The sequence below is a fragment of the Aspergillus flavus genome, chromosome 8, assembly GCF_009017415.1.
Source record: "Aspergillus flavus chromosome 8, complete sequence".
Taxonomy (NCBI): Eukaryota; Fungi; Ascomycota; class Eurotiomycetes; order Eurotiales; family Aspergillaceae; genus Aspergillus; species Aspergillus flavus.
This window is the reverse complement of record NC_092403.1, coordinates 522,206-546,046: the sequence shown is the minus strand read 5'-3', so window position 1 is coordinate 546,046 and position 23,841 is coordinate 522,206. Positions and strand designations below refer to the sequence as shown.

Here is a 23,841-nt window from a genome sequence, read left to right as displayed (position 1 = left end):
ATAAATTCGCATTCAGCCACAGATGCAGCAATTATTGCAATCAACGGCAGCCCTGCTCGCCTTTCAGGCAGTTGTAGGCGATGCAGCTCCCACCTCAAGCTCATCAGCCGCGGCATCTGGTCCGACTGGGGCCAGCTACCCGTCTGGATTTGACATGTCCACCAGCTGGGGCAACCTTAGCCCTTATAAGGACCAGCCTGGGTTCGAGGTGCCGAACGGTGTCCCAAGGGGTTGTGAGCTCTCCCAGGTCCATGTCCTCCACAGACACGCACAGCGCTATCCTACGTCGTGGAAACTAGACGGTGGCGTAATAGAAGATTTTGCCCAGAAGCTCAAGAATTACACCAAGCGCCATGACAACGCGACAGTCGGTAAAGGAGCTTTGTCGTTTTTGAATGAGTGGGAGTATGTGCTCGGAGAGGACCTTCTGCTCGTATCTGGTGCTGCGACGGAGGCGACGTCCGGTGCAAATGTTTGGTCTAAGTATGGACGCGCACTTTACCATGCCCCTGTCGGCGTCGCGTCTTACGATTCTTCGTTGAACGTCTATCCCAATGGGACCGAGCGACCGAAACCAATCTTCAGGACAACAGATCAGGCCAGAATATTGGAGAGCGCCCGCTGGTGGTTGAGTACGTTCGCCATTAACCAGTGTAACTGTGTCGTGCTGACTTGTTAGGCGGCTTCTTTGGCAATACCGGCGCTAATAGCTCCTATTCCGAGTATGACCTTGTTATAACACACGAGGGCACTGGGTTCAACAACACCCTGGCGTCCGACGGTTCCTGCCCCGGAGACTTAGAAGAAGGGTAAGCCCTGACTTTGTGTTTCGCATACTATGTGCTGACCGTCTCAGCGATGATTCGGGAGAAAAGTTCATCCCAAATCTTACTAAGGATGCCCTGAAGAGGCTGTCGCATTTCCTTCCCTCTGATTTCAATCTCACGGCCTACGATGTGGTGGGCATGTTCAGTCTTTGCCCATACGAAACTGCGGCGCTAGGCAGCTCATCGTTTTGCTCATTATTCACGGAGCAGGAATGGCGCGATTTCGAGTACTTCGTTGACCTTCAGTTTTATGGTAACTATGGATTCGGCGCCCCCACTGGCCGCGCTCAGGGCATTGGATATGTTCTCGAGCTGGCAGCCAGATTAGAGGGCAAGCGGATTGAGACCAGCGATACGAGTATCAACGCTACTGTCGACTCCAAGCCTGCCACATTCCCTCTTAACCAGCCATTGTATATGGACATGTCCCACGATGATGTGATTGTCGGGGTCCTGGCCGCTCTGGGTCTCAAGTACTTCAACTATGGATCAAAGGGCTTGCCTGACGATGTGGCTCATGCTGTCCCCCGTAACTTCAAGCTCAATGAGGTTACACCTTTCGGAGCACATCTGATTTCCGAGATCTGGACTTGTCCTGAAAAGACTAACTTCCACGAACTGGATGGCGCGCTGTACAAGAACCCGGATCTTTCCTCGACATCAGACACCACAGATGTTATTCGGTTCGTGCTGAACGGTTCTCCGGTGTCGCAGGAAGGCCTAGATGGATGCGAGACCTCTATCAATGGCTTCTGTAGTGTCGAGGACTTCCTGAAAGGTGTTCCCAAGCTGAAGGTAAAGGCCGAGTACCAGTATGCTTGTTTTGGGAACTACACGGCCGGTCACCAGGTTGGTGATGGACGCCCTGAGTGATCTGTGGCTCATGATGTGCAATCTATATGAGTGACCATCTAATGTTAGTGAGTTATGCTACTCATGTACATCCCATTTTGTATACATATACAATGATAGCACTATGAATAGCAGCGTCTGAGTTATAGTCAATGAACTTCGTACAAGAAAAAGTGAACGCTATAACCTAGACGTTCTCATAGTCGTCACAAAGATCCCATCCACTCATAATGGTTGCGAAATGTGCACAACAACGATGTAATAATAGGATACGTCATCAATAGGCTCTTTTTCTGCCTTCACTACAGCAAGGTCAGACCTTACTACAGCCATCAAACCATCAAATCCAAGTAAAAGATCACCAGAACAAGCTCTATCAACCCACAACATACAAATCTACAACGATTTCCAAGCCAACAGACAAGCCCACAAATATCTAAAATGTCTACCGTCTTGAGCAACCACACCGACAAATTGATCAACAAGACAACCCGTCTACCACCTCATCCTCCCACACTTGGATGACTGCGAGAACGAGTGACAAGACCTCAAACACACAGCCTATCATCTACTCATCCGCCTCCACAACCTCCCAACCAACCCTCACAGACAGCAGTATAGACGATGATATCGAAATCCCCTCCTCCATTCTCTCCACCACAACAGAATCATCCCTAACATCCTTCTTTACACCCCTAAACCCAAACCTCATCTCCTTCGAAGACGAACTCTCCAGCTACGTAGGTACCGTCACCGACTCCTGGACCGAATGGGCTCTCGACCCTGAACTAGGCTTCGATAACTCCATTTCCGATAACATCGCCCCGAACTTGGATCTCGATATCCCGCAAACACCATGGGAGCATGACAACGAGCATGGAAATCTCATCATCCGCGGCCCAACAATCCTCCTCACCACCCTGAAACAGAAGACTGTACCCACGTTCCTCAAGAAAATGGGATACAGCGCCCCCATCCCCCTCAGCAAAAACCCAGTGGTCAGGAACTTTGACTTGAATATAAACGAGTCCAAGAATGATTCTCCGCCTTGGTCCCCATATACCCTCTCGACGAGGCTTCTTGCGTTAGAGCGTTATATCGAGGATAAGCCTGGCACAAAGCTCTCGACCATATACCCCCCTATTGAAACCTGGGGGCGCAGGAAGGTCGGGTATCGGGCTGTATGGTGCATTGACCGGGTATTTCGATTCCATGGGATCTGTATCCGGGGGTTCGGGGTGGATGTAGCCTGTGTTTCTGGTTTGGTTGGGGTGCCTGTTGTTTTGCTGCAGGCGGATAGGGAGGCCCCTGTTAGGGCTTGGAGGGGGGCTGTAAGGGATGTAGGGTTGGTTGGGTTATGGGATTTGGGGATTAAGATGGGTAGGGATGGGGAGGGGATTGTGGAGGTTGATGTGGATGTGGATTTTGGTTGTGGGGGGTTGGATGTCGATGGCTTATTTTCTTCTTCTTCTCCTAGAGGTGTGGAGGAGAGGGTGAGGGAATGTTTGGTTTATCTTGGGGGTAGGGGGTAAAGATGTACTTTTCTATGGGTTATGTTTTTGGGATGTCTTGTTAATGATGAGTTGCCTTTTTCCTACGGCTGGTTTTCCCCACTATGTTGTGGGTTTTTTAATGGCGCTCATCTATCTCTTTCTTTTTCTTCTTTTTTTTGCTATATTTAGTTACTGGTCTACCATGATAAGTTAGGGTTACGCTCCGGGCACGGTCAAATTATGTATGCCTGTGGCTAGATCATCGTTATATTAATATCATTTGTTTATATCTAGAGAACAAGTCTGTTTATCGTGCCTTCGTAATCCATATACTCGAACATGTCAAACTCATTATGCGTATGGGTATCTAGCAACGGTTACCAAGAGGAAAGCCGGCCATCTATCGCTTACAGAGATCAGAGAAATTCAGATTGAAAAGAAGAAAACGACGGGAAAGAACGATGGGTATCCCGCTCGGACAATGCCAGCATTGGCCACGATGCAAAACGGTTGCTGAGTGGAATGGGAACAAGGCCATGCCATGTAGACATTGGTGAACAAAAGAAAAAGGCATACAAGATGGTTGTGGTGTTAGTGGCAAGGTTACAGTGTCCCGTTTATGTTGTCTCTGTGGCAGCCTCCGTGACCTCGTCAGCCTCCGAGTCTGGCTCAGAGTCTGGTAATTCCGGTAGGTAAGAGAGGTCCTGAGGATCGCTCGCTCTCAGTAGACCTCGGCCACTTTCGCGGAGGTCGGCTATTTCCTCTGGTGCGAGGACTCGTCCTCCGAGTTGGATGTCATTTACATGCACGGAATACTCAAGGGCTTTCTTGGCTTCCTTGATTAGTTCCTCCGTCCAACCGAGGCAGCGTTTAAGACTTTGATTCATTTTCTGGCTGTCGGCCAGAAGCTCTTGATGTTTAGCAAGGTCGATGAAAAACTTCTTCTCATCCTGGGCGCGATGTCGCGCATCATGTTCAGCCAAGGAATCAGGACTAAGAACGCCTTCATCCATCACGGAGTCCTCGTCGCTCAACTCGGAAAGTTCTTCGGGTGACTGCACCGAAGAGTGTTCGTGTTCATCACTTTCGTCTGCTTCGGCCATGATACCCAAGGAAGCCCCGGAAACAGAACGGCTGGAAGGTGCCACGGACAGGCGACCCGCACGGCTAAGACGCCGGTATCTTCGCAGCTCCGCGTTCTGCTTTCGCATTTCGCGTTCGAGCGTGCGATTGATTGCGAGGAGTGACGAATTACTGATCTCGAGATCGAGGATCTTGCGCTCCGTGCGGGCATTAATAGCCACATCGTCTTTGGCCTGTCCCGATTCAGACTTGGCCGGACTCTGAAGCGAAGAATCATGGGTCTCTACAGACGCCGCAGATCCATTGCTAAAGATTCGAGGTCGTAGTCCAGGAAGTGGTTCGGAAGCAATAGCGCTAGCGTCGATTTTGATGTCGGAGGGGGATATGATGATGGGACTGGGCCGCAATGGTTCTCTTGGAGAGGTAGCACCATGTCCCGAGTCGACACTAGATGATTTCATGTGTCTTGGAGCCGGCGTGGTTGGTTTCGGGGGAAAGTGACTCATGGGTGGGCTCGGCATGTGCGAGACTATCTGGGGGGCAAAGTCAAACCGAGTGCCAGCCTGAGAGCCAAATTGTGGCCCAGTCTGGGGGCCGAGTTGTGAGCCGACTTGTGAGCTGACTTGCGAGCCAACCTGCGAGCCGACCTGAGAACCAACACCGTCCGACAGCCGGGGAGAGGAGGCATTTAGTCTTGGGGATGCCAATCGCGGAGATGCCGACGGAGGTTTAGAGCCAACAACTGAGCGAGTAAACCCGGTCGAGCGTCGTTTGTACACTGGTGCTGTATTCAGCTCTTCCGACGGCCCCTCTTGTTCCCCATTAGCATATACAAAAGCGGGGTTGGATGGTTTCGCCGCAGGCTTTGGTCGGCTATCGACATCTGGATTCGATCGCGCATCGGAAGCGTGGAAAAACCTGGGTGAATTGGAGGGTGCTCCACAGACAGAATTCGGTCGTGAACGCTGAGGTTCCGTTGTTAAGGTTTTGGCCCTGGTGGTTCTTGGAGGATCAGGCTTTCCCCCTGTCCGTACAGGACTCCGGTCTGTCCGCTTTCCCACTGTCGAGCCACTAGCTGATATGTAAGAAGGCGAGCAGTGCCCATTTGAGGGCATATTAGGGGTAGATATCGGTCCATCACGTCTACTCGTGCGAGTACCGGACCGAGGGGTAATGTTGGCACTGAGGTACACCGACTCGGAATCCGGCTTGGGGGTGGAGGCCGGGTGTTCGGAGGGGGTCAGTCGTCTGGGAGTGCGGTATCCTCCCGGATTGGCAAGCTTCGGGGTCAGAGGTGATTTAGTGGATCGGTTGAAAGCTGCACTGAGTGAGGGGGTGAAGGGTTTGGCGACGGGGCCGTTGGTGGTTTGTTTATCGGAGGTCATAGTTGCGGGACTCGAGGGGCGGAAAGGAGGGCGACTCATGACATTGCGGCACTCCACGAAGATCTGCAAGCATGGTGGCACCAGCCAGAGAAAGACGAATGAGCTGGCTGGATCACTGACAGAGCCAACGGAGGGGTGTTATTAGTGAGAGGAGATCATACAAAACATCGGAGGAACGGGGAACGAGGGGGGGAGTGGTGAGTTTGAAGGTGATTTTTGTTGTGCCAACACCGCAACGGTTCAGATGTCGAAGTGATGCCGAACTAAACCAAATCCAACGACACTAAACCCAAACATGTCGCCGAATCGGGCCTAGTGTCGTTTTTCACCGCAAAATGATTCCCCGTTACTCTAGACTACATTCCAAGGGCGGCATAGTTATCATCACAAACGAACTTGTCAAATTGATAAGAGGGTCAATAAGGTGAAACATTCTGGGGAAAATTCCTCAGATGCAAAATGGCATTGGAATGCTATCGGAAAATGGAAACCAGATCTAGACTCGAATGTTTACAATCTCAGAAAACCCGATCTCCTTTTCGGCGTCAGTCCACCCTCATGCATGCTGATTTTATGCACCGGCCCATCCCGATCAACATCGGCAGATGGCTGAGGAGAGAAAATTCTGCGGAGTCCCTCCTTTCGACCCGTCGGAATCTTGCATGTATCTTTTGTAAGTACAAAGCTCTAAACTAAAATATTATTATAAAAGGTGTTCTTCTCTCTCGCCTTTTTTGTGGCAAGAATCTATCTATATACACATAATATTGCCCACTCCACACATCAACAAAAAATTGCCGATGGTGCGGGATCGGCGGCTAGTCTGTAGAAGGCGAGCCATGCGAGGAGGATATACAACTAGCATGCCAGGTTTCAGATGAGATCTATATTCCAAGGTTTTCCTCATCTTGGCTGGCACAGTGTCTTACAGAACAGTCCCTTTCCAAACTTTTACCACAGCCACAACGGGAAGATGAAAGATGGAGTCTGACCAACGCACTCTACGGTTAGACGGCTTTCTCCAAGAGACATGCGAAACTATGTAATTCTCTGGACGCATGGTTGAACCTCACGGTGTGCCTAATGTGCGGTAAAAGATCATGATGTTGCTCGGGTTACGTACTTTCGATCTTCGGGAGATAACCGCATCATGTGAAGAACAGTCGCTTTTGGCGCGGGTCAACAGGCTCCTGCGACGTGCTCTTCCTCTTTCGCGGTTTCGGTGGGACAGGCTCGGCATCCTGCGAAGCTCCTTGTATGGCTTCCTTAATGGTTTGTTTTGAGAGACAATAGTCGACGTGCTCATTGAATGCTCGGTCATCCGCAACCTGTGGTTTTGAACAAACTGGGCAATCCCAATATGTAGGCTGTGGTTCAGACGGGGTGGCAGGGTCCTTTTCAGACTGATCAACTTCGTTGGGCTCAGACACTTCCTGGCTGAGCTTCTCAAGGTCGTTCATGTCCTCCTGTATCTCCTGGCGAGCAGCTCTCTCAAATGCTTCTTCCGCACTGATCTCTTGTTCAACTGCGTCCGAAGTCGACTCGACAGTAGGTTTGGAACGCGTGGCCCAACCGAAGAAGTCAATTCCTCCTTTTTTAGTGCTTACCAAATTGGTGCAGCGAAGGCCGAGGAGACGCAGTCTCATGTTGGGTATCTCCTTCTCGAGCTTTTCTAGCATTGGGAGGGAGAACGTATAGAGGTCTTTGGCCAGAAACACCGCTTTTGGTGGTTGGCACTGTCGGGAGAGAACCTCAAATGTGGCCAACTTCACTTTAAGCACCAATGTACGACCCTTGAACTCAGTCCGAGTCAAGTCTTTCTCGAGTTCCTGAGCAATCGCCCAGAGTTTTTCTCTAAGGGCTTCCTTACCCCCCATTTCATTGAAAGTGCTCTCAGTGCCGACACTTTTTCGCTCATAGTTTTCCACCGGCTGGATCTTTGTTCTCCCCAATCCAAGGTAGCATTGAGCCAAAAAATGAAATGCCTTCTCACCGAACAGCTTGGCCAACAGTGCGCGTTGAGAATAAATATCGCCGCAGGTTTTAATTCCAACTGCATCCAGCTCACGTTCAAACACTCGACCCACACCGTTGACTTTTCGCACCGGGAGATCCTTCATGAATTCCAGAATGGCATCTCTATCGTTGGGGACACGAAACTGACCGTTTGGTTTGTTGCGGTTGGATGCGATCTTGGCGATCTTTGCATTAGCTGCGATGCCAGCAGACACCGAGATTTTCGTTTGCTCCAATACCTCCGCTCGCATGCGATTAACAGCATCTTCTGGGTCGATTTGGTTTTCTGTGCAATAGGCGGTTATATTCAAGTACGCCTCATCTATACTAGCACTTTCGAAGAGCGGGTCGTATTGGGCGAAAATAGCCCGGATTTCCTGCGCCTTGGCACTGTATTTCTGGTGGTTTATAGGCAGGCAGATGAGCTGCGGACACAATTTCATGGCTACGAATGAGGCCATCCCACTTCGGCAGCCGAATTTTCGAGCCTCATAATTACAGGTAGTTAAGACCCCTTTGCCCACAGCAAAAGGAACGGTTTTCAATTCCGGCCGGTCCAGTTCTTCGACTGCAGCAAAGAAAGCATCGCAGTCGACGTGGACAATGTATTGCGACAAGTCTCGACTGAGTTCCAATTCATCTAGAAGCTGATCCGCCCTCCGTAGGTCGTGAGACAGATCTAGATTTTCAAGACGGGCCTTCTCTTTTAAGATACGCTCAATCTTTTCCGTTAGAATCCGGTCGCGGTTTTGCTCATGATTAAAGAATTTCGATCCTTTAGAAGCGTTGTATATAATTTCCGATACCTTGATCTTAAATTAGTGGTCGCTTGAGCGATACATGAAGCTAGAGCTCTCACCTTCTGCTGGTCAACCGCATCCTGACCTGCTTTTGTCAAGGAGGGACCTAATAACTGATATTTTAATGTGGCATATCCATCAGTGACTCCCTTTGAGGTGGATGACACCTCGTCAGTAGGCGTCTCGCGCCGTGGTTCCATATTTCATGCATTAATCCGCCGCAATCATTCATACGGATCCGGGGGGACGCGATCTTTCCCAAGCAGGCAGCATTGAGACGCCAGATCACGTGAGCACGTGTGATGCTTTCACGTGCGTTCGATGTCGTTTGCACTCTAACAGCAACAACAGGAAAGTCGCATCTCAACTGGCCGCCCCTCATGTGGATTCTGGATTCGGAGGGAGATCTCTTGGATGGTATGCGGTTTCTACACTACCGTAGCGTCAGTTATGTGCTAACAATTTTCGAGGAAAGCGCGTCTGGTTGCGACCTGGGCAGAAGTATCTCTTTGGTCGGATAAGGCAAGATGGCGGTACTCTCCCCCTTTCCCCCTCCTCAATTGTACTGTACTAACCGACCTTTTCTTAGTCCGACATGCCATACAACACAGCTCGATATCGCGAAAGCACATGGTGATCGAAGTCTCTTCCGTTAAAGATGGTGATGGGGTACATTGAATGCTCGTTATTGCTGATATACTTTCCCCGCTGACCTGCATAGTCTCGAATCTACGCGAAGTCAGAAATTACAGTGATCGACCAGAACTCCAAATGTGGAACGGCAGTGGACGGAAACCAAATACGGGGCGAGAGTGTCAATCTAACCGGTGACGAGCATACGATCAAGCTAGGAAGATACCAACATTTACTGCGGTGAGTGTATCCTCGGAGACAGTCGTACACCGGCTAACGGGGATTTTTCTTCTAGGATTAAATGGCAGCCTACCGTGCTTACATTTTCTTTCTCGTCTAAGGAGCTCAAGGCAAAAGATCCTCTAGCTCATGTCCGTTCACGTCTCGAAGATCTAGATATTAAAACGATTATCCCATATGTCGTTGGCAATACCACACATGTTGTACAGAGCAAACGTAACACAGCAAAAGGCTTACAGGCGCTGGTGAATGGGAAATACATTGTTGCGAACTCATACATCGACGCACTTGTCTACGCTGCGACACCGAGTGATCTAGAAAACCTGGAGTCATTGTCCCCTTTGGAGGTCGACTTCGACTCTGCATGGCCAGATCCAACTGAGCATCTTCCACCGCCCGGCAAAGAACTTGTCCATAGACCAGCCGAGGCATTCGCACCTATCCTGGATCGTGTCAACCTGTTCGAAGGTTATACGTTTGTTTTTGGTGATAAGGCACAATTTGATATGCTGCACGATCCCATCGCCAATGGGCACGGAAAGGCTTTGCTGTATCGTGTGGAGAATGAGGTAACTACAGCAGACGAGATCGCACAGTTTATGAGAAATGCAGCCGGTGAAAAGGGTCTAGGGAGTCAAAGAGATGGCCCCGGAGGGGTTGTTCTTGTTCGGTTCCGTGCAAAAGGCTACGAGGAATGGTCAATCGAGCTGAGCAATCAAATTGCGCTTCAAACCAATCAGCGCGTCATTGAACAGAGTGAATTTCTCGACGCAATCTTAGCAAATGATGCCTCATCCCTCTGCCGCACACTACCATCACAGGAGCCCACGTCAATCCAGGAAGCAAGTGCGACGCCGGCATCACAGCCTGCCTCGACACCCGTAAAAAACGTTCAAATCGCCGATTCCCAAGCTGTTGAGGAACACGGTCAGCCGACCAAGTCGAGGTCAAAAGGCCCACGCGTGCGCAGCTTTGTCAGTAAAATGAAAACCTTTGATGATGGGTTCGACATAAATGCCATTCCTGCTCATCCGCCGGATGACGAGGATGTTGTTGTGGATTCGTTGCCGGCTATGGATATGGAGTCTTCATCTGGGCAACGGACACAACCGCACAGCAATCTGCAGGAGGAAGAAGACGTACTCTCTCAACTTCTACCTGGGGCTAATGCAATGAAACGTCGTCGCGCTGAGACTGTTCAAAGAGCCATGGATGATTCAACACTCCGCCCCAAGGAGGAAGTGCATCAACCCAAACGTCAGAAGATAGACGTGCTCGAGGCAGCTCGGCAACATCGAGATGCAGAAGAGGATGCCCAACGTCAACGCCGAGAGGAAGAAGAAGCTGAGCTCCAGAACTCTCTGAAAGATATTGAAAATTTAAAGGGACTCGCTATTGTGGAAGAAATGGAAATGCCAGCCCGGAAGATTGCTGACAAGGATAGCCGGTGGGATGAGCGATGGAATGGACGGAAGAATTTCAAAAAGTTCCGCAAAAAGGGCGATCGCAACCGATCTCGCCATATGATACAGACAGTTATTGTTCCGCTGGAAGAAGTGACACGCAAGGCCTTCGGCATCGGCGAGCACTACTGGGTTAGCAGTCGCAAATCTGCCGACAATAGTCAGACGGAAAGTCGCCGGGAACCCCCTGCAAGCGAGCAAGACACTGGAGAATCGCGATCTCAGTCTCTTGCTCGGACAGAGTCGGAGCCGACAGCCCTTAGAAGCCAGAAACGGTCTCGAGAGGATCGCGACTCGGACAGTGACGATGAACTTCGTTTTCGCTTCCGTCGCAGAAGGTAGGGTTAAGTTATTAGTGGCCACAACACCAGCCGTGATGGAGCCCCCATACCGTAATACGGTTGAACATAGCCAGCTTCGCTTTTACCTTCTCACTCAGTCGCTGCTAGTTTCTTGTACTATTGGCCACAATCGTAGTGGTGTCTTCCCGTTTCCGTGTGTAACTCCGGATGCGTGTCTCTCTCAGTCAAACATCATTGCTAATGTCTTGCGGTGATCCGGTTCTTTTCCTTTTGTTTTCTTATCTGCATTCTCGGAGGTACACGAACCAGAAAGGATACCCCATGTTGCGAAGCTGGATCACATTCTAAGCAGCTTTCTCCAAGCACGCGATAGGTTGCAGCAAGTACCAAGAATTTGGAAAATTTTCTATATTAGCCTACCTGGTCAAGAGTAACTGCTCTGGGCAGAAAAAGCTTGACTTTCAGCGATGCTACCATCTTTCTTTGTTACTCCAAGAGACCTAACAGTCATCCTCCTGCCTAACTTGCCGCGTCGTCGGCGACTATCTGCCATCTCCTCCAATCTCAGCACCATTCCAACAGCTTTGTGGTCTTCGGTGAGTTTGGGATGCCGCTTGGCAAAATACCGTGCATATTTGAACAGTGAATAATAACAACTTGCCACATTTGTAAGACTGATGAAGATCTTGTAAGGCATCTGCAATGCGTCAGGATTGCTGTGTGAAGTCTGGTGCAGCAGGGAACATTGTATGACTTACATAGTACCAGAGAACAACGTTCCATCCGACCCGCTCGTCCTTCAGGCGCAAATGAATGGCGTTGAAGATGATAACATTGAATAAGTACAGAACCAAAGTTCCCCCCATGACGAGAACACAGAACACAGGACGTACCATGAGCGCAATGGGGAGTATGAACGGAGTGAGCACATACAACAGGGTCTCGTAGACCTGCTCAGTACTCCGGGTTAGCCACTGGACCCTGAAGGAACTTGCTTTATGAACAGGTAGCTACATACCTCCTGAAAAACGAAGAGCTTCGCGCCCAGTTCCCACTTACCCAACCTCCAAGACCCAAGAATGTACAATAGATTATACCATATCCCATTTGCCACAAAGAAGTTCCACCGCAGGAATCTCTGCTTGAAAACCGTCGTTTCGCCGAAGCCGCCTCTTCTTAATCTCCGATCAACGAAGAAGAGAGCAGCCGGCGTTGTAGTCTCGACAAAGACAGCACTGCACATTTGAATCCTTCCTCCAAGCCGCCGGCAACTGTTTCCCATGAACCAGTCCTCACTAATGGAGAAACCCGGATGGTGCTGGAGAGTATCTTTCAAGAACGCTCTTTCCCATAAGGATATAGCTCCATGGGGAAAGGTCGCACTGCCAATGTGTCCCGCGAAACTGCGCTGTAAGCCAGCTAGCTTGTATTCGAGGTCCTGTGCCTGTTGACAATACGAGCCCCGTTGAGAGTTTGTGCCAACGGATTTGATGGTATACCCAATGCAGCGGACTTTGTGAGTTAACCGAGAGACGACCACAGGAAAATGCGGGGGTAGGATGCAATCATCATCGATGAGCAGGACGTGGCGAAAGGATTTAACTGCATGACAGCCGATGAAAATCGCGACGATCTTGGAGCCAACGGGACACCAGATATGATTGACGCTGTAGATCCGGCATACCTCCTCGGTATCGTCTATAGGAGTGGCCGAGTCACCATTGGCTATCACATAGATATGTGAGGCTGGAAAGATTTTCAACGCAGCTTCGAGAGTCCGCCCAATGATGGCTCCAGATTTATAACATGGGATCAGAAGAGCAGTGTTTGGAGCAGTTGGGCTGATACGGCGTTGTTCGTAATAATCTGGCCCTGGGAAGTCATTCTCAAAGGTGATAAGAAGCGGCGTAAACGAATAGCTGTGATGAGAAAACCTTCATGAGTCGCGCGACCACAATACTGAATTCGAGGAATCCCGCTGCCTTTGCGAGAGAGGGGCAACTTACAATACAAGCAGAAAAACAAAGATTGCCCAGCCACCGGAGAATACGAACTTATGTTGCATCACCCAATAGAGCCAGTATACAGCACCTTTCCACAAGGGCAATCCGACCAGAACGAAGTATATAAAAACAGCACCGATGGTATATGCCGCATATTCGATTAACAGGCGGATCCAATATTTGCGTTGGTGTTTGATTTTGACGAGGTTTGCCCTGTTGTACACGCTTCTCACACTGTCACCTAGTGTCTTTCTATTGATATTGCCTGGCCGCGGTATGGAGTAAGGCGACCGACTGTTTCGTTCTATCAGTGGCTCTCGTACACTGCTGTCTGCAAAGGGATCATGTTCCAGAAACCGCAGCGGAGGTGTCGAATCACTCGAGTTGAGGTTAAGACTAGAGGTTATACCCCGAACATGTGGAGGAACACTTGGACCTTGGTCCTGATGTAGCTGCATCCTCCCCTCCTCCAGAGCCGATGAATAACTTGATGCGCGCTGTGGAGCTTTCCGCTTGTCTGATACCCTAGTTGCCCAGCTTATCGTACGCTGGTTTCTCTTCTGAACATAAATCTCCTGAGTCTGGCTGCTAGGAGGGTAGCAAGGAGAAGCAACCCTATGAGTCCCTTCAACCGTGTCCTCCCTTCTAGCCACTGCATTCAAAAGAGATTGCGGAACGAAAATATCCTCCAAAATTGGCTCCTCATCGACTGAAGACATATTGCGAGTACTGCATTTGACTAAGATTCAAAAGTCGCATCTTGCAGTACAAATATAACCTGTGCTTGGATACATGGGGCCAGTAATACTGATCAGAGTCACCCATCGCTCGTGCTCGCTTGTGTGGTTCATAATCTAGGTTCTTATCGATTTTTACTACTCAGCAGCTAAGGCACAGCCATTTCACTGTCACCCTCCATGCATGTGGTACAAGCATACCTGCATTGGCTAATAGACATCCTCAGACTAATAACAATGGAGTGATCGAGCGTCGTGGAAAGAGCACATGCAGTGATCACTCTCATTAGTTGGACATGATTCCCGGAATATGTTCACAGCTCGGTCCTTCAGATCTTACAGGAACAATAAAGTTCATTGCACACTCGTTCATGCATAATATGAGCTAGGAAAGATCTGCATTCTTAGTCTCAGTAAAATCGTGGGTTAGTAGGGTCATCGTCACGGATATACAATGGTAATGAAAGCAAAACCTGGAAATTGTACGGTAGCATACCACAGCAAATATGCTGCTGGCGCTTAGGCCCTTACAGCTTACTCGGGCTAGCCTTTTGGAAGAGAAAACGATATGTATCTGTTCACACGCTACGCTTATCGTTATGTCAACAGCCCCGGAATCCGTCGGAGGCTGCCATGGCGATCTCGGTACTTTTTTCTTGCTTGCCGTGGACGGGGAGAGACACGAACATTGTCGTTGACCCAAGGGGAGTGGGTCTAGCCGCAGCACTAGGGGAGAAGGTCGTCGGATTCGGGGATTTCTTCCCTGAGACATGAGTGCATCCTTGAGACCTCCTTCCTCAACAGTGGTCTCTTACCTGATTTGCACATAGCGTCTTGCAATCCTCAGCCATCCAGGTACCTTGCCCGACTCTCTGTGATGAGCGCGATTAATGCAGCACAAATTGCAAATGCCACTGCGGTTCGATGTGTTGTGTAACATACATGCATGACTCGACGCGTCTCAGAAACCAATCGTGCGTGCCAGGCGCATCTTAAATCCGGGCCACCCATGAATCAGCCACAGCGGGACGATCTAAACTTCCTGGAGTATACGCAAGCAATGAGACAAGTGGAACTTCGCTTAGGCAGATGTAAATGCTAGCTAAGCCTATCTAACGTTTTTTCCGGTGGTAGAGTGCAGTAGTGAGGTTTAGATGAGATTGAGTTTCCTGATATCGCCACCAGCCGAGAGTTTGTATAAACTTTTCAACGACAAAAAAGCCCTGGACATTATTGCGGGCTGAGACGAGACGTCCAATCAGCTTCCCGTAGTAAAACTTGCCCAACTTCCTCATTCTCCTTCGTTCACGGTACCTTGCTTCTCCAGGCAGCCCCAGCGGCTGCAAGATCTCTCTTGCATGACAGTTTCACAGGCAACTCCATGGGCTGGACTCCCGTGGGCAATTTGATGTCAATCATTTGGTGGAAGTCTACATACAGTCCAGATACCACTAAACACAGCCTCTATTCCTTACAATCACCGCATGTAGTTGTATTCAAAATACCAAGGATGCGATATCGTCGAACGCAGGTACCCGTAGTCTTTCTTGGCCCGCGTGCTCCACGAATTGATCGATTCGACCGCTTTTCTCTGCCATAAAAGTTCCACTTGGCTTCGCAGCTCCCCTCGGTGCTTTCAGCACGGTGACGGAAACTACGAGCATACCGTGATTCTTTCTCTTCTTGTGCATGTCTTACAGTACTGCGAGGTCCTGTTTACTGGGTGTGGTGGCTCATTATTTCGAACATTCCAGAGACCATCCGTTCCTTGTTTATGTGCTTCCTCCTTCTCTTCTAAGCAAAGCTCACATCGTAGAAAGGACAACAAAATACGATGCGCAGAAGGCATTGGTTGATCGACTGCTCTCTACAATAAATTTTGGAGAACATTCCTTCCGGGTGTCTTTCCTAACACTCATCCTGAGTCGGTTAGCCCTAACATAGGGATTGTGAGATAAGTCGCCACAGAAAGTGGGTGTCCGAACTCATGCGCGAAGGTTCTATATCCTAAAGCTGGGGCACAGGAGTAATGCACCGTCGCACAGGTTGAAGTACTAAGTAACTTTGTTGGATTCTTAGTGCATATACGTGGGAAAAGCTTCCGGGTATGGTAACCTATGACTGTGTCAGATCCAAGCGAGTAGTATGCCCGAGCCGAAGGAAGAAATGTGGCTAGGGCTGCGCTTAATTTGATTTACTTTTTATCATTTCTAGATTAAGTTTTGTTAGTGTAAAACTTATCTTGTAAGCGATCATTGATGTGTAATTCCGTAAATGTTTGTTTATGTTTATCATGGTTAGGGGATGGCTGTGGAGGACCTAAGCGCCGGTCACATGGTTGTCTTCTTTACCAGCGCCTACCCATGGCAAGGGAGCAGAAGGAGCGCTAAAACAAACATCCCATGAATGACTAATTTTCAACTTACTTTGTGCTGTAGCTTAGCTAGGGCTAGTGTTTACGTCCTATTATCAATTGGGTGGTGTGAAGTAAGGGGAATGTGGGATTAAGAAGGGAGCTTGTCAGGGACTTGAGCCACCCCCTTCCCCCAGAATCTTCCTAATCTTCTTCTCCATGAGTGAGGAGTTTTTGTTTCTATTAGATCAATGGAGTCCTTTGGTTCGATATGAGATACTACGTATTGACTATGAGCAATTTCTATGTACACCTTACCAAGCCCTTGTTTCCTGCAAGGTGCCTTACCCTCACTATTGTGGCTAGTTGAGCAATACTTGGACGCCCTAAAGTAGCTTCAATATCATCAAGGCCTTGTTCATCGGCTGTCGTATACGAGGGGTGGTGTAATGTCTTGGAGGGATATATATATATATGGTGCTCTTCGCCCGCGTCCGGTAGGAGGAAAGAGAAAGCCCTTTTCTTGAATCCAAAGGAGAGCAGTATCTTGTACAGGTAGATAGAATAAACCTTACGCTCTTATCAGGACCTCTGGACTAGGTACTCGACAGGATCCGTGACAGTTTGTGTTTGAAACAAGTTGATTGAAGCGATATGCAAAGAAAGATTTTCGGTGCATTTCCTTGCTCGTCTTGACATCATGTGGCTTACACCTAGTTTGGCAGGCAAACGAGTAGGAGCAACAAAAATGAAAGAAAAAAGTTAATTCCGATGCGGGGAATCGAACCCCGAGCTGCTGTGTGAGAGACAGCGATGTTAACCATTACACCACATCGGATGATTGGTGAGAGAAAGAAACCTTTTGTGTTAAATAACAATAAAATTATTGGTAAGTCATTTAGGGCTCTACGGGTATCTTACCCGAAAAGGAGAGCGAGTCATTGATTCCCTCGCGTGACCTTTTGCCGAGCCCAAATACAGTTTAGCGTCCATTCTTGTTCAGGGTTGGCGAAAGCTTCTACTACGGACTGCCGGTCTCTCTCATCCAGAGTTTATGCATGGGATCCTATTCATTACTCCGTCTATACCCTGTTGCATGCATGGGTATACCTATATGGCCTCGGGTATTGGATCCTGGGGTAAACAGAATCCCATGGATGAGATCTTTGTCCCTTTTAATACACCGGTGTGCGGTGCAGTCGAGCTTTTAAAGCACCGAGATCAACGGCATCTCGGCAAGGTTCCGACCTTCAGTGGGGTTAAGCGCTCACCCCGGCATCGGGTTGACGTTCACTCAACGAAATCCCGGATAAGCGATCCCGGGATATTCGCTTACCAAGGAAGCCTTTCTCAACCTTTGGAGTTTGGACGCTCTCGCCCCCCGCCAAGCCAACCCGACCCCTGTAAAATGCCCCATGCGGTAAAGACGTGGTTCACCGGGAAAGCCCTCATCAAGGTGGATGAATGAATTAGGGACTCTAGCTCGGAAGAGTCGCGTCCAATGCTGTGACGGCCGACCTCCCACGCTGACGAAGACTTCGTCTAAGACCACTTTTTGGGAAAAGTTGTGTGAATATGTGGATCAGCTTGAAGGTCACACGTCGCTTCTATGTAGAGAATATAAGCATGATCGCTGCGGCTGAACATTTCTTCGCGGCTAAGAGTCAAAACAGTCTGGGGAAAACGCTTCCCCGGCCCACGTTCCCACTCGCCGGGGGACCGTGGCAAAGCAAATTTTTGCATGGAGAAAGCATCCATCGCAGTTCTCGACGTATCGCAGCTCTTTGATTCAACCCCATGGCGCCCCAGTCTGGGGCGGACCTTGACGGAACTTGTGGAGATAGTTCGAGTGAAGAGTCCATCCACGTCTATTTAGTTTTTAAGATGCTCTCCAGGCCCAGGTCTCACTCCTGTTGTGTTCAAAATCACCTACCCCTTGTTCATCTCAGGTCGCTCCGTGTCGAAGAATCTTCTCTGTCACCTTCCCTACGTCCTTTGATTCTTCGACCCTCTGTCCATCGCGATGGGCATCCTTAACGTCGTCGAGGATCGTCCTACTCCTAAGAGTGTCTATAACTGGCGAGTGTACCTGCTCGCAGGCATTGCATCATGTGGTTCCAATATGATCGGTTATACTAGTGCCTTTATTGGTACAACCATCACACTGGACTCCTTTAAAGAGGAATTCGGCTTGGATAAGATGTCATCTGCGAAGGTGGACTTGATTAGCGAGAATATTGTCTCGCTGTTCATTGCCGGTGCCTTCTTTGGAGCCCTCTTAACCTACCCTGTTGGCCATTTCCTGGGACGCAAATGGAGCTTGGTGATCGCTTCAGCTATCTTTACGTTAGGAGCTGGTCTCCAGCTGGGTGCCAACCACTCCCGCGGACTTGGAATTATGTATGCTGGACGAGTCCTGAATGGACTCGGTACTGGTGTCGCCTCGAACATTGTCCCAATCTATCTCTCTGAACTGGCACCTCCGGCCATCCGTGGGCGACTTGTCGGTCTCTATGAGCTCGGCTGGCAGATTGGTGGTATGGTGGGATTCTGGATCAACGTGAGTAGTCTGACGCCTTTCATTGGCATTATACCTTTTACTCCTTCCCCCTTTCCGCTCGGAGCCATGTACACATTGCTAACATTAACCCGGCTTAGTACGGTGTCCAAAAAAACATGGAACCTGGCCATACGCAATGGTTGATCCCATTTGCCATTCAGCTGATTCCGGCTGGGCTGCTTTTCGCTGGTGCCTTATGGACAAAGGAATCCCCTCGGTGGCTCTTCCTGAAGGACCGCCGACAGGAAGCAATGGCAAACCTCTGCTGGATTCGTCAGTTGAGCGAGACCGATATTTATATCACCGAGGAGGTGGCTGCTATCGACCAAGCGCTTGAAGAGCAGGCAGCCACCATTGGTATTGGATTCTGGAAACCCTTCCAGTCTGTTGGCACACGCCCAAAGATCATGTGGCGTCTCTTCCTGGGCTGCATGTTGTTCTTCTGGCAGAATGGATCGGGTATCAACGCGATCAACTACTACAGTCCCACCATCTTCAAAAGTATCGGTGTCAATAGCGATACGATCGGAATCACCACAGGATTGTTCGGCGTGGTGAAAGCCGTCATGACCTTCGTGTGGCTTCTGTTCCTGGTCGACCAGTTGGGAAGACGGAAGCTCCTCCTCATCGGTGCCATCACGGGCTCGATCTGTATGTGGATTATCGGTGCCTACATCTGCGTCGTCCAGCCCGAGGAAAACCCCACCGACCACTTGAACGGTGGTGGTATTGCAGCTATCTTCTTCTTCTACCTGTGGACAGCGATCTACACGCCTACATGGAACGGCACACCGTGGGTTATCAACTCGGTAGGTTTTTTTTCTGACACAGTTGACTAAAAGTACCGTCGCTGATCAACTATGAATAGGAATTCTTCGACCCCAATATTCGTTCCTTGGCCCAGGCCGCAACCACCGCCAGTAACTGGCTCTTCAACTTCCTTGTTTCCCGTTTCACGGAGCAAATGTTCGCCAAGATGGGCTATGGAGTGTACTTCTTCTTCGCCGCCTTATCCTTCCTCGCCTTCTTCTTTACCTTCTTCCTCATTCCCGAGACTAGCGGTGTCCCGCTGGAAGTTGTGGACCGCCTGTTCGAGGTTAAGCCGGTGTGGCGGGCCAACGAGACGGTTAAGGCTCAGATGAAGGAGGAGGAAGAGCGATTCCGCTTCGAGATTAAGGAGGGCAATTTTGATAAGAGCGAAGAGGAACATGTGGAGGATGGCAATGAGACGAGGTCATAGATTTCATGATACACTGCTTATAGACTTGTATATAGAATTTGGGTTGGTGTTCTGATTTAGGAACCTGTATATCTGCTGTTACCTTTTTTTTTTCATGTTTTGGCACGCGGTGAATAAATAGAATTGCTATCTTGAGCGATTTATTGTTTTGGAAATAGAGAAGAACATCGAGGTGTTTGTATATTACCCAGACAAACATCCGCACCCAGTATGAGGAATTGGTCGATGAGCTAGAAAAATATACTTGGACGTCATTGCAAATACACGGCTCGAGCGGTTTAATCTCTATAAGGACTAGTACAAGATGATGCTCTGCTTCGGATCGTATGGGTAACAAATATATATCTTTGTGGGTCCCTGTACTTGAGCATCTCGATTTTTGAAGAAGCTTATTTGTTCAGCGAGGGAAGACGAGTCGAACCTCTAATTCACTCCCTTGCTCTATAGAGAGGATAATGATGTGATACCTTGTCACTTTCTTCTTCTAGAAGAAAGTAGATGATATATTCAATCTTTGTTTCAGCTCGGTGAGGGACGTAAATAATAGTGAATAATATGAAGCCCTTGATTGCTTCATCGGGTATGGATCGAAATTTGCAGCGGAGGGGAAGTCTATTATTAAGAAAGATTACGATGACGATACGCTTGGATAGATACAGAATCACCGGATCACCTGGACTGACGCTCTCATTGGATGAGGAGGATCGCCATAGAAATCAGCCTCGTTAAACCCAAAATATGAGCAGTCCACCGATAAGGAAGACCCGACTGGGATATGGACGCAAATTGGTCCGAAACAGGGAAATACTGATCATATCGAATTCGGATCTCGTCTGCCATCAACATGGCATGATCGTCATGAAACTGGAATAACATCCGATTAGTTCCTTTTTCATGTGTACGGGTGGTTTTTGACAAACCTTAAGTGGTATTGGCAGTATCACGATACGGTAACTTTTCAAACCTCCGTCCGTCTCAATAATTGTCCACCTGAACAGATGAAAACCAAAAGAAGTTAAAAAAACCTGGAAAAGAAATAAAAAAAGCAATGTTGAACGATCAGAAGTTAGTTTGCGTTGCCAATAAATTTACATCGAATCCCCTGGTTGTTTCATTTCTTACGCCGTCCCCCCGTTCAGTTGTCTTTCTCCTCTTCCTCTCTCGTCGTCGTCTTCCAATTCTAATTTACCAAGCATCATTCACTCCAAAGAACGAGATTAATTCCCTTCCTTCCTCTTCTCCGCCCTGGATGCGATCGTTTTGATTGACGGTGGTTCCCTTCCTCCTCTCTGGTCTCCACTTCCACCACATTTATTATTGATTGATTATTATTCTTATCTTTTTTATACACCATCGTCATCACATCACCTGGGGAGCTGCCTAACGGCCTGATTTGCATCGATCTTTTGACTTCTTTCTCCCCCTCTTTCCTGCGCGACGACTGACAGTTAGACACGCATCTTCTGCCCCCTCGCCTGTCCGTCATGGACCACGCTGGCTGCTCGTAAGCTTGGTCGGGTCGTCATTCGCTTGCAGTCCAAACCATCCATATTTGAACCCATTTATCGCATACTGAATCTCTAATCACCACCCCCGATTTCACCCACTGGTTGCTTCTCTGACCTGCAGTATGTCTCAGCCTCTCTTTTTTTCTGCGTGCTTTTTCCTTGCCATAAATTTTTCTCCTCCCTTCTTTCTTTACATTTTGTACAACCCAAAATTGATCCCAAAATAAAGTCTATGCTGACACTGAGGTCATTTTTCTTTTTTTTCTTTTGTTTTTTTAGTAACCCTTACATTCACGATCTGACGATCATCTGATTCCTACTGTTTGGCGTTATTGGTCCTTCTCCCCCCGATTGCTCGATGCCGTCCGAGTTGGTCGTCCTGCCGCCCTCGTCGCCCCTCATGATTTCCGCCATTCCTCCCCCCCGTCCAGTTTCTGTAAATTCGCTGGCGAGAGCCTCGGTCTCGTCGTCGATTCCATATGCCAAATCAACTCGAAGTACTAGCGCAGAGTTCCAGCTGCCCGATGGCCCCATCGCCCCTCCCGCAGTGCCTGGCCAGCTGGCCTGCCAGTCCCCTGTGGATACCGATATGGAAGATGTGGAGATCATTGTGGATGCACCACATCCCCTCCGGCCAGAACTGCAGTTTCAAAACCTCCCCGTCGAAATCCACGAAGCCATCCTTGACTACCTTTTCGGCGAACGAGCGGCAGCTTTCACAACGACCGGTCCGGGAAAATCGCCCGGTCGAAGTTGGAATAAATCTCTCCGTCACCCACGACGGAAAGTTTTGTCGAACCTAGCGTTAATCTCGCCGGTGTGGAGATCGTTAGTGCAGGATCGGATCTACAGACATAGTGAGTCGAGGGTAATGTCGTTGTTCGGAGAATCTGTCTGACCGTGACTAGTCAAAATTAAAGGCACGACTGAGGAGTTGTACGAATCGGCACGTTGGTTCCGGGCGCATCCCCTTCTAGCCAGCTATGTCCGTCATGTTGAGATATGGATCCCCGTATGGGGTAAGCGAGCCACCAAGAATAGCTCTTCTCAAATACCGGCCCGGCGATACAATGACGAGGATGTGGATGGAGCCGCCGCGCACACGACCATGGTATGGGACGATTCCGATACCAACCATGGAAACGACTACAAATACCACTACGCAAGTCATAATGCCACTTTAGAGGAGATCTTTTATCACGTCCAGTCGTGCTTTCCGGAGGCACGCATTTTGACCCTCGAAGGAGGCCACTGCAAAAAGCCGCCGATGGTACGCCACTTCAGGAACGATCCGTGTGGATTCTCCGGCCAGCGGCTGCCGACACTACCGGAGATTCGCTCGTTTGTAATGCGCGGAGCTTGGAATATTATGCGCGACCATCGACATTGGCACAATTTGTCAGAAGCGTTGCCGGGTTTACAAGAGTGGCATTGTGCGTACGCGAAACCGAAGGTCGAAGGGTATCATACCATCGCAGAAATTCTACGACGACTGTCGCCCTCCATTGTGCACCTTAATATTAGCTTGGAAGGATTCTACAGCAAGGACAGCACGCAGACCAGCTGGCTGGGCGACGGAGTCAACCCTCCTCATCTATGTCGCTTGCTCGGAGATGTCATACCACATCTGGAGTCCCTCGCGTTCACGGGCAAGGTCTGTGCGTGTCTGTTCCAACCCACGCGAAGTTCTTTGTCAACCTGGCCACCCAAGTCCTCGAAATTGAGATCGCTAGATCTGGTGGTCAAGAATTGCTGCCGCGACAAGCGAACCAGCTCCGGACTGCCATTCCTGGATGACTTTTCGCGGATCACCAACCTCCATTTCATCCGGGCGTTCGAGCGATTGATCACCGGCGCGGTACATAGTCTCAATACCCACCAAGTGCTGAATTACATGCGGATTCGGTTCATTGATCTGGACTCAGCCTGCCCGCCTCTCAACCCGTATTTCCAGCTCATTGACGACGAATGCTCGGGTCTCTGGAGCGAGCGGATTCTCGACATGCTGCACGAGGCCCGACCCCAGGCGCATTTCATCGAGTTGTCCGAAGGGATTTACCCACAGTATGGACCCAACCACCAAATCGTGGGAGCAGTATACCCACGAACCCGTCCTTTAAGCATCCACGCCGCCACCTACAAAATCATCGCGGACGTGTCCAAATCCTAACCGATTGGGGGATATTTGGACCCAGTAGCAGTACCACCCACATTCCAAACCAGTTAGATACCCCAAGTCCTGTGGACTAAAGAGTGAAGATGGGAATGATAGTCCGGCGTACTATCGAAGTCATCGCATCCATGTAGGAGTATAAATAATCGTGTTTTACATATACTAAGGAGTAG

General features: G+C 49.4%; 9 protein-coding genes and 1 non-coding gene across 10 annotated transcripts; 6 read left to right on the top strand and 4 right to left on the bottom strand.

The window, feature by feature from the left end:
• Window positions 1–22: 22 nt before the first annotated feature.
• On the top strand, window positions 23–1,700 carry F9C07_12348 (multiple inositol polyphosphate phosphatase; the record flags this gene model as incomplete). Its single annotated transcript, XM_041295589.1, has 3 exons — window positions 23–632; window positions 680–809; window positions 857–1,700. 3 exons carry the CDS (start codon window positions 23–25, stop codon window positions 1,698–1,700), a joined length of 1,584 nt encoding a protein of 527 aa, XP_041151581.1.
• Window positions 1,701–2,200: 500 nt separating this feature from the next.
• F9C07_12347 (uncharacterized protein) lies at window positions 2,201–3,211 on the top strand (the record flags this gene model as incomplete). The annotated part of the gene is made up of 1 exon (XM_041287651.1): window positions 2,201–3,211. One exon carries the CDS (start codon window positions 2,201–2,203, stop codon window positions 3,209–3,211), a length of 1,011 nt encoding a protein of 336 aa, XP_041151582.1.
• A 578-nt stretch (window positions 3,212–3,789) lies between these two features.
• On the bottom strand, window positions 3,790–5,937 carry F9C07_2205690 (uncharacterized protein; the record flags this gene model as incomplete). Its single annotated transcript, XM_041287655.2, has 2 exons — window positions 3,790–5,747; window positions 5,910–5,937. The coding sequence occupies 2 exons, from the start codon at window positions 5,935–5,937 to the stop codon at window positions 3,790–3,792; spliced, it is 1,986 nt and encodes a 661-aa protein (XP_041151583.2).
• An 851-nt stretch (window positions 5,938–6,788) lies between these two features.
• Window positions 6,789–8,656, bottom strand: F9C07_2236590 (putative DNA damage inducible protein; the record flags this gene model as incomplete). Its single annotated transcript, XM_041295581.1, has 2 exons — window positions 6,789–8,462; window positions 8,516–8,656. The coding sequence occupies 2 exons, from the start codon at window positions 8,654–8,656 to the stop codon at window positions 6,789–6,791; spliced, it is 1,815 nt and encodes a 604-aa protein (XP_041151584.1).
• A 144-nt stretch (window positions 8,657–8,800) lies between these two features.
• Window positions 8,801–12,186, top strand: F9C07_2287037 (DNA damage response protein RcaA). The gene is made up of 6 exons (XM_041287652.2): window positions 8,801–8,873; window positions 8,927–8,989; window positions 9,046–9,125; window positions 9,178–9,329; window positions 9,385–12,100; window positions 12,166–12,186. Exons 1-5 carry the CDS (start codon window positions 8,837–8,839, stop codon window positions 11,132–11,134), a joined length of 2,082 nt encoding a protein of 693 aa, XP_041151585.2. The 5' UTR covers window positions 8,801–8,836; the 3' UTR covers window positions 11,135–12,100; window positions 12,166–12,186.
• F9C07_2110404 (glycosyltransferase) lies at window positions 11,519–13,816 on the bottom strand (the record flags this gene model as incomplete). Its single annotated transcript, XM_071509061.1, has 5 exons — window positions 11,519–11,821; window positions 11,853–12,088; window positions 12,113–12,115; window positions 12,154–13,013; window positions 13,101–13,816. The coding sequence occupies 5 exons, from the start codon at window positions 13,814–13,816 to the stop codon at window positions 11,519–11,521; spliced, it is 2,118 nt and encodes a 705-aa protein (XP_071367229.1).
• A 3,137-nt stretch (window positions 13,817–16,953) lies between these two features.
• F9C07_t224 lies at window positions 16,954–17,025 on the bottom strand. Its single transcript has one exon. It is a non-coding gene; the product is annotated as a tRNA-Glu (tRNA).
• A 315-nt stretch (window positions 17,026–17,340) lies between these two features.
• F9C07_12342 (uncharacterized protein) lies at window positions 17,341–17,655 on the top strand (the record flags this gene model as incomplete). The annotated part of the gene is made up of 1 exon (XM_071507816.1): window positions 17,341–17,655. One exon carries the CDS (start codon window positions 17,341–17,343, stop codon window positions 17,653–17,655), a length of 315 nt encoding a protein of 104 aa, XP_071367228.1.
• A 555-nt stretch (window positions 17,656–18,210) lies between these two features.
• F9C07_12341 (general substrate transporter) lies at window positions 18,211–19,987 on the top strand (the record flags this gene model as incomplete). The annotated part of the gene is made up of 3 exons (XM_041295590.1): window positions 18,211–18,747; window positions 18,846–19,556; window positions 19,616–19,987. The coding sequence occupies 3 exons, from the start codon at window positions 18,211–18,213 to the stop codon at window positions 19,985–19,987; spliced, it is 1,620 nt and encodes a 539-aa protein (XP_041151587.1).
• Window positions 19,988–21,853: 1,866 nt separating this feature from the next.
• Window positions 21,854–23,665, top strand: F9C07_12340 (uncharacterized protein; the record flags this gene model as incomplete). The annotated part of the gene is made up of 2 exons (XM_041295571.1): window positions 21,854–22,352; window positions 22,404–23,665. 2 exons carry the CDS (start codon window positions 21,854–21,856, stop codon window positions 23,663–23,665), a joined length of 1,761 nt encoding a protein of 586 aa, XP_041151588.1.
• Between the last annotated feature and the right edge of the window lie 176 nt (window positions 23,666–23,841).

Coding starts and splice junctions, on each gene's coding strand:
- F9C07_2287037 (XM_041287652.2), top strand. CDS start 8,837: ATGTGGATTCTGGATTCGGAGGGAGATCTCTTGGATG. Junction 8,874..8,926: donor GGAGGGAGATCTCTTGGATG/GTATGCGGTTTC, acceptor ACAATTTTCGAG/GAAAGCGCGTCTGGTTGCGA. Junction 8,990..9,045: donor TCGGATAAGGCAAGATGGCG/GTACTCTCCCCC, acceptor ACCTTTTCTTAG/TCCGACATGCCATACAACAC.